The 18,698-nt window shown below is 39.7% G+C and overlaps 1 protein-coding gene across 2 annotated transcripts in view; it reads left to right on the top strand.

Moving 5' to 3' along the window:
• Nucleotides 1–18,221, top strand: part of UBE2N (ubiquitin conjugating enzyme E2 N) — a 28,568-nt gene extending 10,347 nt beyond the window's left edge. For both annotated transcript variants that reach the window (XM_081061568.1, XM_081061567.1), the window contains exons 2-4: nt 15,360–15,606; nt 15,779–15,919; nt 16,521–18,221. In XM_081061568.1, coding sequence (XP_080917694.1) covers nt 15,360–15,606; nt 15,779–15,919; nt 16,521–16,561 — 429 coding nt within the window. In that variant the 3' untranslated portion in view covers nt 16,562–18,221. The remainder of the gene's footprint in view (nt 1–15,359; nt 15,607–15,778; nt 15,920–16,520) is intronic.
• The last annotated feature ends 477 nt before the right edge of the window (nt 18,222–18,698 follow it).

Genomic DNA, 18,698 nt, shown 5'->3' with positions numbered 1-18,698 from the left:
TACGACTTCTGTGTCTGTTGAAATTGTTAAAATTTAGAAAATTGAGAGAAGGAGCCCCGGCTGGAATCCAGACCTGAAGAGAGTCTGGCGCTGTGGGGGGTGGGGCGATGATTAAGTTGGTGCTACAGTGTGGTATAAACTGGCAGCTGGACTAATGTGCTACAGGAATGGGTGTTGGGTGACGCTCACAGGCGCCTCGGGGGCCCGCCCAAGAAGCCTGGGAGCGGCAAGTCCCCCCTTGCAGTATCTTCTAGGTATCCCCCACCCCAACATCTGCAGAGCTTAAAAGGGAGTCCCTGGCAAAGCAGAAATGTAGTTTTCAGAGTCCTACCTCAGAATCACAAAGTGTAGAAGGATAAGTGAGAGAAAATTACCTTACATCTGGCACAGATACATATTTCCCAATGTTGAGGTTTTGAAGATAGAAAGCTGCCTGACACCTGGCCCAGCCCGTGAGAGGTGGTAGTACTTGGCTTGACTTGAGTCCTGCAGAATTAAGAATTTTATAAGGTTTTTGTAAATGTTTGTTTTTGTTTTAAGTTTAGGGGAAGGACTCCCCTCCCAGCACATCTGTCCCTTGTTTTGACTGTTGGGGAGTGTGTGTGTGTGTGTGTGTGTATTAGTATTAGTATTAGTATATACTATAAAGAAATTACTTTGTTCGAAATCAGTTGAATCTTTCCCCCTACTTTTTACTGGGCCAACCCTTACATCTCAACAGAACTGCATGCGTTCAAGCTGGGATGTTAGAGAACAAAGTAGACTTAGAGAAAATGCCAGGAGATCCAGGCAAACGGCGCCTCAAGACTACCTTTATACTACTAAAAACAAATTAAGAACCACTTTCCATTTTTAGCCCTCATGCTCCATTTAGTTGTAACTGTCATTCACCTAACGTGAGTGCACAGGTGGGAAGCGCTGCTGGAGGCTGGGGATCCCAAGTTCTAGCTACGAGGTGTGAAAAGAACCCTTGACTCGGGGGTGCGCTTCTAGACCTCGTTCTACCACTGGAGATGTGCACATTTCCATAAAGTCTTCTCAGAGGTGGTTCTGAGGATGCAGTGAAACAACGTATGTGAACATCCACCGCAGTTTTAAGGATTAATCCTCATGTCAGTCTTTACGCTTTGGAGTTCTAAGTTTATTTGGTTTTCCAGTGCATTAGCCTCTGAAAGTCCAATGTCCTCCCCAAGGTTTGGCCATCTATCAAGTAGTTTAAAGTTTTGAAGTTTCTTTTTGTCTATGGTTTGGGGACCACATGCTGCTAACCTGACACACAGCTCAACCCTTTCAACAGTTTCCACAAAGGAATCCACTAATTGTAAGCATTTTGCAAGTTTTAATGATTTTTATTGAAGAGTTAGGAGTTTAATAGCAAATGGCCATAAGCCACTGCCTTGACTGTTGGTATTTTTTCCTCTCTTTCTACCCATTTCTTTCCTTCTGCATTGCTCCACTGCTCACATTTTCAAATGCCTGGTCAAACTGTTGCTCTGCCCCCAAATCCCAACAAAAAATGCACATGAATAAAGAGCCCTGCCTCTGCAAAGTAGGTAAGACCCAGTGTCTGCCCTCAGTAAACTCAGGTGCACATTACATGTTTTCCTTTTAAATCAACTTTATTAAAGTAAATTTACATGCAATTAAATGTACCCATTTTAAATGTACAATTAGACTTTCAACAAATGTGTACAGCCGTGAAATGATCATCTCAGTTAAGATTTAGAACATTCCATCACACCAGCGCAACACTAATTAAAATATACTGTTTGAAGTGTTTTCACTTATATAGAAGAGATAGTTTTCTGTGTACACATTACATTTGCAGCATCTTTTGCCCATAGGCTTTGATGTGATCTTTCTTCTGGAGGTGTACTGTTGAGCACATACCCAGTTTTTCCTGAGGATAAATTCCAAGAAGTGGAATTGTTAAAAGATGGGGCCAGTTTGTTGTCCCAACCAGCCATGTGTATGGGAGTCATTATTCTCCATAACACTAAATAACGTTGTTTTTTATCTTTGTCTATTCTGAGTTTTAAGGATTGTCTTGATGATAATGAGACATTGTCAGTTTCAAAATAGGGTTACTCAAAATGCTTATTTTCTTAGGTGATTTAAAAACATTTTTTCTTGCATTTTTTGGTAAATAATATTTGCACGTTACAAAATTCAACAAAAGAGTACTATTCATTAAGGGTACTCAAAAGGGTACTCATTAAAAACTGTCTCCTACCTCTATGTCCTAGTCACCTAATTCCTTTTCTCATGGAAACAACTGTTTACTTGGACCATTTAAATCAGTTGTTTTATGATTTTTGTAGCCTATTTTTTTTTCAAGGTGCAGCTTTACACAATATCTTATTATCTCACATTGGTAGCAAGCCCTAAGTCTAGCACTCATATTCTTTAAATATATTGTTGTGTTGTTTCAGGGACTCTGGCTGTCTACATGAAGTGGGTGAGTTTGACCTAGTGTTATTTCAGTTATACAGGCATATATATGTACCTTGTTTTATTGCACTTTGCTTTATTGCACTTCACAAGTGTTGTGTTTTTACAAAAGGAGGCAAGACCCTCCCAGCAAAGATTACAACTTGCTTTTTTATGAAACTCACTTGATGGCAGTGGTCTGGAAATGAACCCGCAATACCTCCGAGGTATGCCTGTACTAAAATCTGAGTTGTCTGGGTCATTTTCTTCTGTAGCACAGGACAACATAATCGTATGAAATCATGGAAGAATAAAAAATCTACTGAGTTACATACTCCAGCTGGATCTCTTAAGATTGTTTAACTTTCAGACCAAATTGATAATCTGTGAAATATGAAAATTTCTAACCTCATGTTAATGCGGTTTCTTGAGCAATTTCATATCAAATTCTTCCAAAAACCTTGAGGTGTAGAGGACTGAATTTTTAACATGCTAACCAGTCAGTATTGAGCAAAGGATCATTATTAACATTGAGGAAATGCCTATTAGATCATCAGAGCTGCTAATGGGGCAAAAGAAACTTAAATCTGGTATCTCTGGAGCTTAGTTTTTGGTCCTTAAGTACACAACCTGTAGGGAAGGTGTCAAGGCCAAAGCTTTTGAGCCAAAGTAGGAAATAGTTTGTGAAGATAGGGTTTGGAATTTTAAAATGTCCTTTTTTTTCTGTATACATCTGGCTCCTTAAAGCCCTGGGCCTGAGGGTTTTGGAAGTTCCTGAACCCCCTTTACTCAGTCAGTAGGATTTTTCTTTCCTTGTAGGGTTGATCTTAGTAGTAGTTACATCTGTTCATTCAACTGGTGTGGAACATGAGACAATCTGTGGTCCTCAGCATTGGGGCTGCAAACATTAGACTTGGGCCTTCATTAGCATCGTTGGGAAGACAGTAGGGTGGCAAAGTATGTGCACCCTCACTTTCCAATAGTGTTCAGTAGCATTTAGTTTCTTACCTCTTAACTGGCAGTTGACTTTCAGAATGGTAGAAATGCTGCTTTGTGAGCAAGATAATGTTTTATGGTTCAAATGGCTTCAGTTTACTTCCTAATTCTCAAGAGCAAAAGGATTTAGGTATGTGGTAGGATCCCAGAATCTGGGGCCAGGGTCTCTGAGTTTGACTTCTAAGCTCTGCCAAATACTAGCTTGGGTATCCTCACTTGACCTCCCTGCTTTATCTGCTTAATATACTAATCTAGCGCTAGCGTGGATGGGAGGTTTAGAGTGCAGAGAACAGAGCCTAATGTAATACTGAACCTTATTTATTATCTGATTTTGCAAAGATGCTGCTTCACCATAAATCGGAAAAGAATGAATGTCTTCCCAGTGTGGGAAAACTGTTCATTATTTATGTATTAGTTCCCACAAAGAGATCACATCAAACATAACCCACTGAAGTGGGGCATAGGTAAATGGGCACAGTGAATGCCCATTTGTCAACAATGGGTAGGAAAGTAGGATGTTTGCCGTAAATATATTTTGATTTTATTAGAATTAACGTATACTCAACTTTCCACGAATTAGATAATAATAGAGTTGATTTTTACAGCTGCTAGACTGAAGTTTTATTCTTTAATTCCAAGTATTTAGGATCTTGCACTCCACAACTTCAGGAGGTGTGATTCATGCAGTAAGCATGCAGTAATCACAAGAGTGGTCCTCTTGGAGCTGTGCAGTGTGGCAGACTTGCTAAAGGAAGCTTATTTTGGAGGAGACAGAAACCCTAATATCTGATTGCTTCTTAATTTATCTCAGTGAGTATGCAGTGTGTAAAAAAACTAACTTGTCCTTCCTGGTGGTTTGGATTTTGGACAAAATTATGTCAGTGGCACAACTGGATTGCAAATATGGACCAACTGTAACTTGTTTTTATTTGTCACACTGAAAATTTCAACTGTTCTGCTTCCATCTGTCTTGTCTATTAATATAAGCATAGGCCTTTCCTGTTAATGGAGTCCTCAGGTATTTAACACTTAAATTTTGTTGTGATTACTACATTTGAGACCTGAAATAACTAGTGATCAAAAAAAAAAAAAGATTGATTAAGTAATACCTGGTAACTGTAGAAGTGTAGCCACTAGCTTGTTGGACAGGAAAAGTGCCTGTTTATGCCATACAAGTATGGTTTGCAAAGAATATTGATTAATGTATCTACATAGCAACCAGGAAAGTAGGGTGCAGTAACAAAGTAAATGAGAAATATGTAAACATTTCTAAGGGCTTTTGTCTTTATCAGAAGAAAGTACAAACTGGAATGTTAGTTAACCAGATTTTGGTTATTTAGGAGTATGGCTGATTTCAAGTTGATTTTTGTATTTTTCTTTAATGAGCAGGTGAAAAAAAAAACTTGGGGAAAAAAGCGGGTACCATTAGCAAAAATTGCTTCCTTATTTCGATATTGAGCATTGGCATAGATGCTCGGGCGACAGTCCTTGACGTCCCTCCCCTCAGCGGGGAGATGAAGTACTGAGCAGTAAGTTACAAGGTTAAAGACTATTACAAAAGGGCACCTTTCAGTAGATGGAAGCATAAGGGTAAGGCTGAACCCATTCCAGCAATAAAATGTTCCGTCACTTCTAGTGTTAGAGAGAACCTTCGAAATGTTCAAGGGATTAAGTTTCAGGAGGCTGGAGGGGTAAATGAATTTGTATGATGCATAACAAATTGGTACAAGTAGAATTGGGATTAAATTCCGATGTCCTAGCTCTGAATTTTCCCCTAGGCACACCAGGCTCCCTAGTTGGTTAGGTCTCTAATGTGAAATTAGCTTCCTGTGTAAAGACTCCTAAACTGGGTAGAAGTTCTTTGATAAAGAGGGTAGTCAGCTTCAGGGCTCTTCTGCTTTGACCCCATTGAATCCCCAAGAGATACTTAGCTTCCTAACCTCTTCATCACCCTCCTCCCGCAGCCCTCTATTAACTGTTACCTTTTCCTCACTTTCTTCCATACCTAGTTTAGACTTTGTATTTTTAGCAAGCAGCAGGAAGCCAGCTTTTGTAAGTAGAAACAGTATTGAGTTAAGCGGTACCTCACACAGTCTTAAGTTGCGCCAGAGAAAGGTGGTCAGGAGCAAGGCTCAGCCCACATCACGCTGGAGGCTGCATTGCTGGCGCTGCGTGCAGCAGCTGCGGAGGATTGCCGCTGTCCGGTGCAGGACGCTCCACGAGAAGCTCTCCCGGGGCTGGCCGTCTGCGGTCACCATTGCTACTCTCTCCAGCATGGATCCTGCTTTTGTAGTTGAGCTGCTGATGCACAGGTTTTGACTAAGCCTGGGTCTCAGCGTGCTTAGCTGCGAGAGTTAGAAAGGAAGACTAAAGCTTCTGTTGCGGGAGATGGGGATTCCTAAGATTGCGGGGGAGTGTTATTCCCAAACACCAGTGCTCTAGCTGGCAGGTGGCCAGGAGAAATGATGAATGTTCACTTCCAACTTCATTTTGCCTTATGCTGCCAGGCAGTCAGTCCTATGTGACCACAGATAAGTTTTTCTATTTCTACAATAGTTACTTCATTCTCATTGTTATTAAGCTCCCAACTCCAACATTACCCTGAGGAAAGGGAAGGAAGATACGAATGAATGGGGGAATTTTTACCATTGCTTGATGGTAGACAAACTTATGGACAGATGACTAAAATTACATATAGGGGCCTTGAAATGAATTGTCAACTTCAAATAACAAGTTAAAAATTTAAGAAACCCACTATCTAGATCATTTCTAATTTAAAAGCTGATTTTTTTAAAAGTACAAAGTCACTGTTTTTTGCTAATGTATCATCCATAATTTTAGTGTACGAAGTCTGACAATTAAGCTCGTGAACTTGGTTGCAACAATGTTGCTGATTTTTTTTTTGATATCAGAGGGATTATTCATTATGAATTTGTACCAGCTGGACAGGTAACCAAGTTTACTATTTGGAAGTGCTGAGAAGGCGGCATGAAAAAGTGAGACGCCCTGCACTTTTCGCCAACAATTTATGGCTCTTACATCACGACAATGCACCAGCTCCCACGGCACTGTCTGTGAGGGAGTTTTTAGCCAGGAAACAAATACAGTAGTACCTTGGTTTTCAAACGTCTCTGTTGACGAACATTTCGGTTTATGAACGCTGTAAACCCAGAAGTAAATGCTTCGGTTTTCGAACATGCCTCGGAAGTTGAACACGTCACACGGCTTCCTCGAGTGCAAGATCCTGAGGCCTCACTGTTGGCTGTTTTCCAACGTTTCAGAACTCGAACAGTCTTCCAGAACGGATTACGTTAGAAAACCGAGGTACCACTGCAGCTGTATTGAAACACCCTCCCTACTCACCTGATCAGGCCCCCAATGGCTTCTTTCTTTACCCAAAAATAAAGGAAATATTGAAAGGAAGACGTTTTGGTGACATTCAGGACATCAAGAGTAATGTGACGACAGCTCTGATGGCCATTCCAGAAAAAGAGTTCCAAAATTGCTTAGAAGGGTGGACGAGGCACTGGCGTCGGTGCACAGCTTCCCACGGGGAGGACTTCGAGGGTGACCGTAGTGACATTCGGCAATGAGGTGGGCAGCACTTTTTCTAGGATGAGTTCGCAAACTTAATTGTCAGACCTCATACACCTACAGAAATGGGCATTTGAAAAATTTCCGTAATTTTTATTCAGGGTGCAAAAAAAACCTTCCCTCCCCCACCTACTAAGTTACATACTTCCTCCCAGAATCTAACATACACCAGTTTTGTTTTGTTTTTAATGCCTTTTGATGGATTTGTTAACAGTGCCTACGGACCTTGGCACAGCGGCAATCTCAGTGTTCCTAAGCTAGGTCTGCTCTTCATTCAGTTTTAGGACATAATTCCTAACACACGATTCATTAAGACATAAGACAGTTACATTATTCAAATACTGAAGGCTTATTTTTATTTTTGGGTTGGTGCTAAAGAAAGTCCACGCAGTGAAGCGTCACATCATCCGTCAAATCAGAAGCCAAGAGAAAATGGGGAGCTTGTCTCCCATGAGCCTGCTTGTTAGAGCTTCTGGGTATCCAAGACCCTTAAGCACCAAGAATTTCACGAGCGTGTTATGAAGGCGGAACTGCCACTGTCTTTGACTGTGACACCAATGTCGTGAAGTCTTTCAAAAAACAATGAGAAAAAAAGATGGATATGTAAAGTTCTTATATTTCCAGAAAACGTTTTAAACTGTCTTTAAACAAGAAGATAATAGGCCCCAGTCTAGCCCTGTAGGTGTACGTAGTACCCTTAACTCAGGCCCTGTGCTTTCTCTCAGACCTTGGCATCCCCATTCTAAAATGTATCTTTCAAAAACGGGCTTTTATGTGTACTTTGTACTCAAGACGAAATGAATTCCTGGGGGCAAGGGACTGTTTTACTCTTCTGTTGAGTTATTGATACCACAGTGCCAGACATTTGTTAGTAAATTCATGTTTCAGAGTCACGGTGACACTTCAGAGCATTATGGTTTCGTGCAGTGTCACAGATAGGCAACGCGGCTAGGCATATAATAGATCATTCTGGTCAAATAGTATATTACCAGTTTTCAATCAAACTGCAGATTTTTTCCCTTCCTCATCTTAAGACTATATACTTCAGTTGCCAGTCCCAGAAGAAAAAAGGGGGATGGGTGACATTATGACTTAATTTACCTCTTTCATATAAAGCACTTTCATGAATATGAAGGACTGAAAATAGCCTTTCTTTAATTTCTGTGCTATTTATTGTCCTGCCTAACATTTGACATTTACTGTTCATGTTGTTAATTGTCCTCCTATATCCCATTGAGATTAAGAAAACAGTCTCTGAAGCCAGACTGAAATAGAGCCCAGGAGCCTGGACTTCAGTCCTGGCCCCACCACTGGCTCCTTTGGTTATACTGCAAGGGGTCAGTCTTACTTTCTCATTTCCCTCAGTTGTAAAATGGGTATGAGGGTTAAATGAGTTAATGATATGTGTAGAACACCTAAGTCAGTATTTGGCAGTTTTTGTGACTTGAGCTTCTGTTGATTCTTTGCATTTCTGGGAACAGTGCTTGATAATTACATAGATTCCCTGACATGGAATTTACAGACCAGTGGTGGGAGGGAAAGGGGAGAAAAAGAAACAAACTGTGTTTAGTGGGGCAAAAGAACTAGGGGGTGGTAGACAAGGAAATCAAGGGATCCAGCCTAACAGTGTTCCATGGTAAAAGCAGTTTGTTAGTTATCATTATCAGTGATTGGAATCTTAAATGCCATTCCTGGGGTGGAAGTTACCAACTAACAGCAGGTATAGTAATCTCTACCTGCTATCTATAGTAATCTGTAATATAGCTCTGTGGTACCTAAGTATGCATGCATTTATTTATTGAATAAGCATTTATTTAGCACTTACCATCACTATTTGCTAGCTGGAGTTCCCATCTTCAGATAGTTTAGAGTCTGACAAGTAAACCTACAATTACTGTGCTAGTTATAGTACGGGGTGGTAATGCATAGGAAACTGGAAGTAAGGGGAGATACTTCTGGACTAATTACGACCTGAGAAACAAGTTGTTTGGATATTCTTAGCCTTTCAGAAGTCCCTCTCTGGCTCCCAAGTCTGTTCCTTTTCACTGAACTTCACAGAAGTATTGATCTGGTCTTGGGTTGAGGAAAAAAATTAGAATGTAAAGATTTCTAGCCCAAATCATCCCACCCCATCTCTTGACTATTACTCCAAGTGGAATGCAGGGGACTTTTCTCAGTCCAACTAGAAATGAAGCCTTCTAATGTCTTCTAAGATCTAATCCTTGGTACAGGTTCCTCCATTTTTCCTCTTCTGAATCTGCCACGTAAGAAATCCTGAGTAGTTAAGTGTGTGGGTGTAGAGGGAGAAAACAGAAAAAGGAGGAACATATGAGTTTAGGATAAGCAATTTCAAAAAAGCTAACTAGGGTAAAATAATTAACTTGAGCTTTAATTTTGCAAAGGAAATAGGATTGAAATAAGATGATATCTTGCATCCACTAGGGAGGTAGTGTGGATTGTGAAAATTAAAATTATTCCTCAATGATTATTTTATCATGCAGCTGCTTTGTTTGAATTAATTTTTGTCCATGCAGTGGTTTTTTTTTGAAATTGCTACAAATAGTTTTCAAACACAATCTTGTTACTATAACAAACAATAACACTTATTATACACATTCCTGTTATTCATAATTCAGATGTTCTGACATGATTTTGTATAAATTTTTTGAGGGGAAAATAGTGATGCTTTAAAATTTTTCTGCCAAATTTTACTCACTATATGAAATAAGTTAAATTATTCTTAATGACCTGTAAGTAACATCGTTATAACAGGATTGCTTTGCTTTAACTGTTCTTTTGGGTAGCTTCTAGCCCTGTGTGGCTATTGAGCATTTGAAATGTGGCTAGTTCAAATTAGTGTGTGCTGTAGGTGTCAATTACACACTGGATTTTGAAGACTTAGTATGAACAAGGATTGTAAATTAAGAATGTTTAAGTTGATTACATGTTGGACTATATTGGGTTAAATAAAAAATACAATTAATTTTACCTGTTCCTCTCTACTTCTTAATGTGGCTACTATTAAATTTAAAATTATATTTTTGTTGGACAGAACTGCCATAGAGGAAAGCATTCAACAACCATTTCTTATTGTGGTGTACCTCTAGCTGGCCTTAGGATGTCCAAGGAAATAGTGTGGTGAGGAAACTGAGCACAACTTTGGTTCTGTTTTTAATCCCAGCTAGAATACATACAGTCAGTGTTGTTGTCCATGAGGAGACATGTTTTCCTAAAATTCTCTGTGTTAAGCAGAATTGTGTGGGAAAAACCACAGGGCTAAAATGTTAGGGACACAACACTCAAAAACGTCATTGGGAACATTTTTTTAAAAACCTACTGACACATATAGAGGGTGAACTTGTAGATGCCCTCAAGTAGTTTATAGATGTGCATATAATGAGAAATTGACTTTTGCTTTATTTGTAAACGTCCCAAAGAAGCCCCTGCTTGTTAACATTTTAGAATCACTTAAAAGATGTAGTGACAGAGGTTGGGATAGACAGAATAGGCATCACTGGGCATCTCTCAGTCTCAAAAGACTTATTTTTATAACAAAATTGATAGATTTATTGAGTATAGTCAGATACTAGAAATGAGCTAAAAGTTCCACAATTGGCATTATTAATCAGACATTGCAGTCTTGTTTCAAAGAATATTTAATTGGAGAAAAACCTAATTACTATACAGAGATGTGGTGGGGGTATATATAGTTATTAACTGGACCAGCTTTTCTCACACGCAGATTGCCACTCTTTTAACTTAAAGTTTTACTGTATATAATACAGTCATTACCTTACAAATTGTATAATAAGACCTTACATTGCTCCATAGCACAAATTGTTATTGAACTTAAAATGGGAAAGGTTCTAGTGAATGGAGTTTAGTTGACAGAATGTCAAGTGTTGTTACATAGTTCACTGTGGTAGAATTCTGGGATTTGCTCTTCTTGTCCCAACAGATCTATTGATAATCAGATCAATTTGATGTGTTAATTTCTTTTTAAAGTATTTGCAGCATGAACTGCTATACATATTCTGTAAGATGAGATAGTTTCCTTGAGACTTAATCTTGTTACCGCTTAAATCCGTACTCTACTTTTATGTACTTCCTTTTCTACTTTTTCGTAATAATTTCCTTAGCAGAGGTTCCAGTGCTTTCTGTTCTGCGTGGTCTAAAGCCCAGTTCTACCTGCGATTCAGTCCTAGGATTGCTTTTAAATAAGTATGACCACAGAAGGGCAACTAAGGGTTATTCTCTTTTCATTAAAAACACACACTGTTATTTAATAAATCTTGAGGTTTGTGATTGTGTTTGTTATTACCCTACATTCTTTTTTAGTTGGTTGTCTATGACTACGCCCTTCTTTTGTGATCTCCTTTGTCAAGTCCTTTTGTCTCATTTGATCTTCCCAGCAACTGGGTATGAGGGGCAATGTTAATTGTATAGATGGGAAGCTGAGGCTCAGAGCAAAGGAAATTACTGCCTCAAACATAGTTAACTAGCAGTGCAGTAGGAATTTGAACCCATTCCTTCTAGACTTGAAGAAATCACGCTGTACTTCACTGTCGCTAGCAAAGAATAATATAAAACTAGAAAGTGTTCCACAGTTAGCCGTAGGTGAATCATAGCAGGCAGGATTTTACTTCCTACTCAGTTTTTGCCTTTTTAGGGAAAAAAATTGACACCAACTTCTGTGGGTGAGACTTGTTCCCTTTGGTTTGGATTTTATTCTTTTTTTCTTCCTATAATTTATGCTGTGGGTTTGTTTGGGAAATCAGTGCCATGTAGTGGAATAATTATGCGTCTTTTCAGTGTATGAAAATCCATTGGAGTTTGAGAGCCTATCAAACTATTTCAAAAAGTTTTTTACACCTAAAAGCTTATTCTAGAATGTGGTCCAGTTAAATCTTATAATTGATCAGGTCACATGATATGTTTAATATGTACATTTTTAAAAAAAGACTATCTCTGATTTTGAGAGTTAACTGAAGATGAGGAAATGAATAGCTGTAGCTATCTCGCTGTGTACTGAGAGTGATGTTAAAGCTATTTTGGGATGTGGTCTTGGAGGCCCTTCTGGCAGCTTTTTATAGCTTTGAATAGAGCTGCTACTATTTTGTGTAATCAGGGAGTGTGTTTCGGGCTCTTGGATCTCAGCTTTCTCCTTTTTTCCACTTTCCCTCTTTATGGCTTTCTAAACATAAGGAGATGTGGGGCAGAACAAAAGGAGGGTGGAGGGGAGGAGAGGTCAGAATTCCAGTTCTTTTCTCATTCCTTTCCTCGTACTGTTCATCCTTAGTAGCTTTCTTTTTCCCTAAAAATGAAGACCAGCCTCTTTTGTTTTTCTAGTTACATGTTGGAGGACTTCCCAAGATGGGAGAGGTTTCATTATTGCCTCTTGAGATATTTTTTAGTGCTCTAAAAATGTTTTACTTTGAATCTAAAGAACATTTTGCTGAAAGCAGTTTACATTTTAGTTTTTCATTTGCCCTTGCATTGCCACGATTAAAACAAAATGAAACAAGAAAACTAGTCTTGAATTAAAGTACCATTACTCATTGACACGACTGTGGATAGATAGGTTCAACACATTTGGGGGAAGGAGTAGATGTTGTATCAGCATCTTATGACTGTTTCAGTACGTGACTGCTGACAGAAATCCTTTTTTAGTATATGCATGTAGGCTGTAGAATGAAATGGTGTAGGGTGTGTAATTTTTCATAAGTGAAAGCAGTGTAAGTACAGTATTTTCATTCATTGATTGGTTTTCCTACCTAAAAGCTTAGATATAGCAGTGTTCTAAACATTTTTGACTACACATGCCTATTCAAAATGTTGAAAATGTATTACTAATATGTACAATTACACATACTATTCTCAGTTTGTATATTGAATGTTAACGTTTTATGAGTAAAAATAAATTATAAACAGAAGTCAGTTTCTTCCCACACCTGAAATGAACTTTTGTTTTCTTCTGTGAGGTGCACATCCTGCTTTGAATTACACTGCTTTAATGTTATAGATGAAATTCTGAGTTTATTCCTCATTCTCTGTAACATCAAATAGATTCATAATTCAACGAGTATTTATTGAATATCTGTGGTGCCAGGCACTGTTCGGAATGCTGATGCTATGGCAGTAAATAAAACAGGTGAAGTCGCTCCTTTTACAGTAGTGCCACTCTGAACAAACTAAGTGAGCTACGTGACATTAGTAGTGCTTTGGGGAATAAAGTGGGAGGGCAGGGATAGTGAGGGAGGGCTGGGCTTTGCAGTTTCAATTATGGAGGCTTCCCTGGGAAAACACATCTGAACGGAGATCTTAGGAGCTGAGGGAGGGAGCTGGATAGACATTTCAGGGCAGAAGAGCAATTGCAAAGCCTGAGGAGGCATATTCTTGGCAGGTGGAAGATGCACAAAGAAGCTAGTCTGGCTGGTGTGGCTGGGACGTACGGGTGGGGTGAAGGTAGGAGGGGGCAGCACAGCTGAAGATGAGTGAGGGGGTGGAGTGAGGGGTCCTGTAAAGCCTCTTTGGGGGGCACATTCTAAGGGCTTTTATTTTGAAAGGTCTGTGGAATACAACCCGAGAGGTCCGGGAGCAAGGTCAGAAACGGGGAGAGAAGGGAGGAGGCTGTGCGTTTGCCAGGTGAGTGTAGCGGTGCGCAGGTGAGCAGCAGGCCAGTCGTGGGTAGGTGGCAGCATCCAAGCTAACAGAATTCGCCGACCAGCTTAGATGTGGGGTATGAGGGCAAAGGTAGACCAATTGGAAGGATGGGTTTATGGTTAACTGACATGAGGAAGGCTTTGGGGGAGGAGCCAGGTAGAGGGTGAGGGTGCTCATGCCAAGGTGCTTCTTGGATATTGAAGAGGAGCTGAGAGGCAGGCAGCCATGGATAGAAGAGGCACAGCTGGGAGAGATCTGTGCTGCGCATGCATTTGGAGAGACTTCAGGATGGACCGAGTGCATTTAGTATTTCAGTTCATTGGACTGGATGAGATCACTACGGAAGTGTGTAGACAGAGGCAGCCCTAGGACAGAGCCCTGGCTCACTTCATTAATGGGCGTTGGGGAGATAGGGAGGAACCAGCAAAGGAGTTGCTGCCAGACAAATAGGATGAGAGAGCCAGGAGAGCGTGGCTACGGGAAGCTGTGTGAAGCCTTGCAAGGAGGAGGGCCAACCAGTTGGGTGAGATACTGCATTTAGGTCAAGTAAGACGAAGATTGAGCATTGACCATTGATGTAACCGTGTGGGAATCATTGGTGACCTCAAAGAGCAGGTTAGCGGCTAAGCCTGATTGGAGATGTGTGTTCAAGATAGGAGGGGAGGAGAGAAATTGGAGACAAGCAAGTACAGATAACTTTCAAAGAGGAGCAAAGCCATGGGCAGTAGCTTGTGAGGGAGAGTCAGGTCAAGGTCCTTTTCCCTTATTGGGAGAAATAACAGCGAGTTTGTACACTTTGGGGAAAGATCCAGTAAAGAGGGAAAAATGGATGATTCAGGAAAGGAAAGAGATCCTTGAGTAGGTGAGGAGATAAAATCTAGTGCATAAGAGGAGAGGTTGGTCTTAGCCAAGAGGGACCCCATTTCATCTGCAGTGACAGGGGAAAAGGCTGAGCACGTGGGTGGACAGATGCATGGAGGGAACTCCAGGAGGGTTTGGCTTTCTGGTGAGATAGAAAGCAGGTCCTCGGCCAAAACTGAAGAAAGATGATGTTTGTTGGAAGTTTGAAGAGAGGAGAGGAAGAACGTTACGGTGTTTTAGGAAAGAGGGCGACAGATGGAAGAGAGAACTAATGGTATGATAGTTGGGGAACAGTAAGGGTTCCTTTTAGGGTCATCGTCAGTCATTTCTCCAGCCCTCCAGTGTTTAGATCCTGTGCTTTTGTCCTTCCTTCATTCCACTCTATTTTTCAGGAGAGATTTTCAGTGGCTTTAATTTTACTTTATAAACAGCGTGGTTTTGGTAGAATTTAGACAGGGCAAGTGCCTTACCGATATGGTAATCCTAGTGTTATTTTCTTTCTCCTTTTTCATTCTTTTCTGTTCCTTGGATTTAAAATCAGTTTCATTAGCCTAGTTTTATTATCAACGTGTGTAGACATTTGTAGCTAGAATGTATATGATACGTCACCAGTATTTGCTTGCAGTTGTATTCAGCTGATTGTGATTATTTAAAGTCTTTTTTTGAACTTTGTATTTTATAAGCTAAATAAAAACCATATCAGGAGATTGGAGAGGTGCAGTTACGTTCAATTTTAAGAGAAGAACTTTCTAGTTTTATTTTGGTATTTAGCAAAATGACATCTTTCACAGACGTGTTATGTTTTTCTGTTGCAGGAAACTCAGCGTTTGCTGGCAGAACCAGTTCCCGGCATTAAAGCAGAACCAGATGAGAGCAACGCCCGTTATTTTCATGTGGTCATTGCTGGCCCCCAGGATTCCCCCTTTGAGGGAGGGACTTTTAAACTTGAACTATTCCTTCCAGAAGAATACCCCATGGCAGCCCCTAAAGTACGTTTCATGACCAAAATTTATCATCCTAATGTAGACAAGTTGGGAAGAATATGTTTAGATATTTTGAAAGGTAAGTGTTACCTTTATCATTCTGTGCTATTCCGATTTCTCTTAAGCATTGCATATTGAGAATCTGTGCATTGTCATCTGGCCCTTTGTAAAGACCACTGGGGTCTGTGGGAGGGCAATGGAGCCGTTCGGGCCGCTTGTCTGGTGTGATCCCTCGGCCTTTGCCTTCGTAGATAAGTGGTCCCCAGCGCTGCAGATCCGCACAGTCCTGCTCTCCATCCAGGCCTTGTTAAGTGCGCCCAACCCCGACGACCCGTTAGCAAATGACGTCGCGGAGCAGTGGAAGACCAACGAAGCCCAAGCCATAGAAACAGGTACAGTAAGACATTCATGCTGCGTTTCAAAACTGTCTTACGGTCTTAACAAGAAAACGGTATATGTGTATATTAAAAGGAATAAATCAGATCCTGCTTATAATATGTAAATAAATAACAAAAGATGGTCACACTCTATCTTATGACCTGCGTGACCCCCCAAATTTAAGACAACATATAATTGGGAGGTCCTGGACTCTTGTAAACTACACCTGATTAAATAAGTGCTGAGGGTCTACCATTCCTCTAGCAGTATGTAAAGATAATGGGGAACTTTTGAATTCATTTGAGCCGTTTTTGCAACACGTTTGATTAAATTGCATTAATTTATAGCTAGGGAGTTTGAAATTGGTAAGCTTCTTTTACAGATTGTAACCAAATTAGTAGGGAGCATTATATATCTAGAAATAAAGGCGACAACTCTCCTCATCCTGTTGTAATGTATTAGTGATCAGACATAGACAATTTTTCTGCCCTGATGCAGATTATGGAAAGTGGCATTTCCATAATTAACTTCACAGTGTTTGCTTATTTTTTTAATTTGGAAAGTAACAGACTGAACTAAGTAAAATAATAATCGCATGTTTGTTTTTGTCTACAGCTAGAGCATGGACTAGGCTATATGCCATGAATAATATTTAAATCGATCTGATCATCAGTGTGCATCATTTCTCCTGTTCTGCCAAGACTTCTTCCTTTTTGTTTGCATTTAATGGACACAGTCTTAGAAACATTACAGAATAAAAGCCCAGACATCTTCAGTCCTTTGGTGATTAAATGCACATTAGCAAATCTATGTCTTGTCCTGATTCACTGTTGTAAAGCATGAGCAGAGGCTAGAAGTGTCATCTGGATTGTTGGGAAAAGTTTAAAAGCAGTGGCCCCTCTCTGCTTTTATTCATTTCCCTCATCATGGTTTAAGTATAAAGCACTGTGAATGAAGGTAGTGTCAGGGTTAGCTGCAGGGGTGTGGGTGTTTTTCTTTGTTTTTATTTTTTTTGAGGAGGGAGGTGGTTTTATTTTAATTTTATGGGCTCCTTCCCTGCCTTTTATGGTGATCTAATTGCATTGGTTAAAAGCAGCTAACCAGTTCTTTAGAATATGCTCTCTAGCCAAGTCTAACTTTATTTAGACGCTGTAGATGGACAAGCTTGATTGTTTGACCCAAAATGGGAACATTAAACAAACATCACAGCCCTCACTGATAACATTGTGACTTTGCTGTCAAGTGTAGAATTCTTCCTTCAAGAAAAAAGCTTGTGACCATTTTGTATGGCTTGTCTGGAAACTTCTGTAAATCTTGTTTTAGTAAAATATTTTTTTGTTATTCTACTTTGCCTTTGTACAGTTTATTTTACTGTGTTTATTTCATTTTCCCAATGTGACAATCGTATTTAAAAATTAAAACTGATGAAACATTCTGTTCTGGTCTTCACCATCTGACAAATTGAATGGCAAGAGGTAGGTTTTGCCAGTTTCTTTTCACTGATGCAAATTTATGTTTAAGATATCACTGAATGGAATATTTTTAAGCTGGCCTTGAGCATATATAAAGCATCGATACCTAACAATTTTTTTACTGCCTAGAAAATTGAAATAAATGTGTTTGTGTTGTCTGATTAGCTAGATGATCATTGGTGTCTTGCCACAGTGTTTGAAAATGACTGTCCATGCGAGTCATAGCAAAGCAGCAGTTGTGACGGACTTTCACATGTGCCACATTTGTGACAGGTATTTTGGTTATGAACTTTTTCTTAGTTCTTGTCTGAAGACTTCATGTGTGACCACTGGTGTGTATTATTAGGAAACACCAGTCTGATAATCATTTGGGGTTTGCTGAGGCATTGGCGTCTTCTTTAGAGACCTGATGAGCAACTCTTAAGCAACCAGCTTGCAAAAGTGTCATCAGAAAGGCTTCTTCGCTTGAGAGCATCAGATCCTGTTACTGATTCTTACTTTCATCCTTCTAGTATTTGCTGTGGGAGCTCCTTTTAGTTTTTGATATTCAGTAATTTTTTCTGCATTGACCGAGTTCCTCCCCCGACACAACTCTTCTTTCCCACCCTTCTCCATGTCTAATTCTTGATTCTTGTTTTTAAGTCATCAATGTAGCCAGTCCTAAATATGTATGTGGGTTGGAACCCTCTCTCTTGCAGTTTGAAGATAATGGATATTATAACCCATCTGAATTTCCCCCACTCTTACTCTCATAACTTCTGGAGTTTCTTCAGAATGTGGTGTATTTTATTGTGCTCCTATGTAAGATGGAGAATTATCTATTAAAATTACATTTTCAACATAAAGTTTTTGATGACTGGTAAATGGCATCCTACTAAATAAATGCATTGCTTGGAAACAAATGTAAGTAATTCGGAATAAAATTGTTTATAACCCTAATATTGTAAAGTTTAAAAAAGCTATTTAACAGCACTTGTCATTTATAATAAGTGTTTGAGCTGTTTAGAGTGTGTCTTTCAACTAAGGAAACTGAATTTCATTCTGGGGACAAAATGAACACTCAGGCAGTCAAGTAGCGATCAGCTTTACTTACTGCACATGGCACTGCTCGATGGCTAGTGTCACAGCGATTTCTAAGTGATAAAAGTCCACATTTAAATCTGTTGCACTATAAAAATATCTAAAATAGGACTTATGTCTACTCCGTTTGTGATAGAAGTACTGAAATAGAATAATCGTTTTCATTTCAAGTAGGAGTTCGTCATTTCATAGCCGTTTTTTTTCTTTGTAATTTTGATGAGTCCCCACTGTTTTGATAACA

This window comes from Rhinolophus hipposideros (assembly GCF_964194185.1).
Source record: "Rhinolophus hipposideros genome assembly, chromosome: 9".
Taxonomy (NCBI): Eukaryota; Metazoa; Chordata; class Mammalia; order Chiroptera; family Rhinolophidae; genus Rhinolophus; species Rhinolophus hipposideros.
Note: the sequence above shows the minus strand (reverse complement) of the source record. Positions and strands in the feature narration are given on the sequence as shown.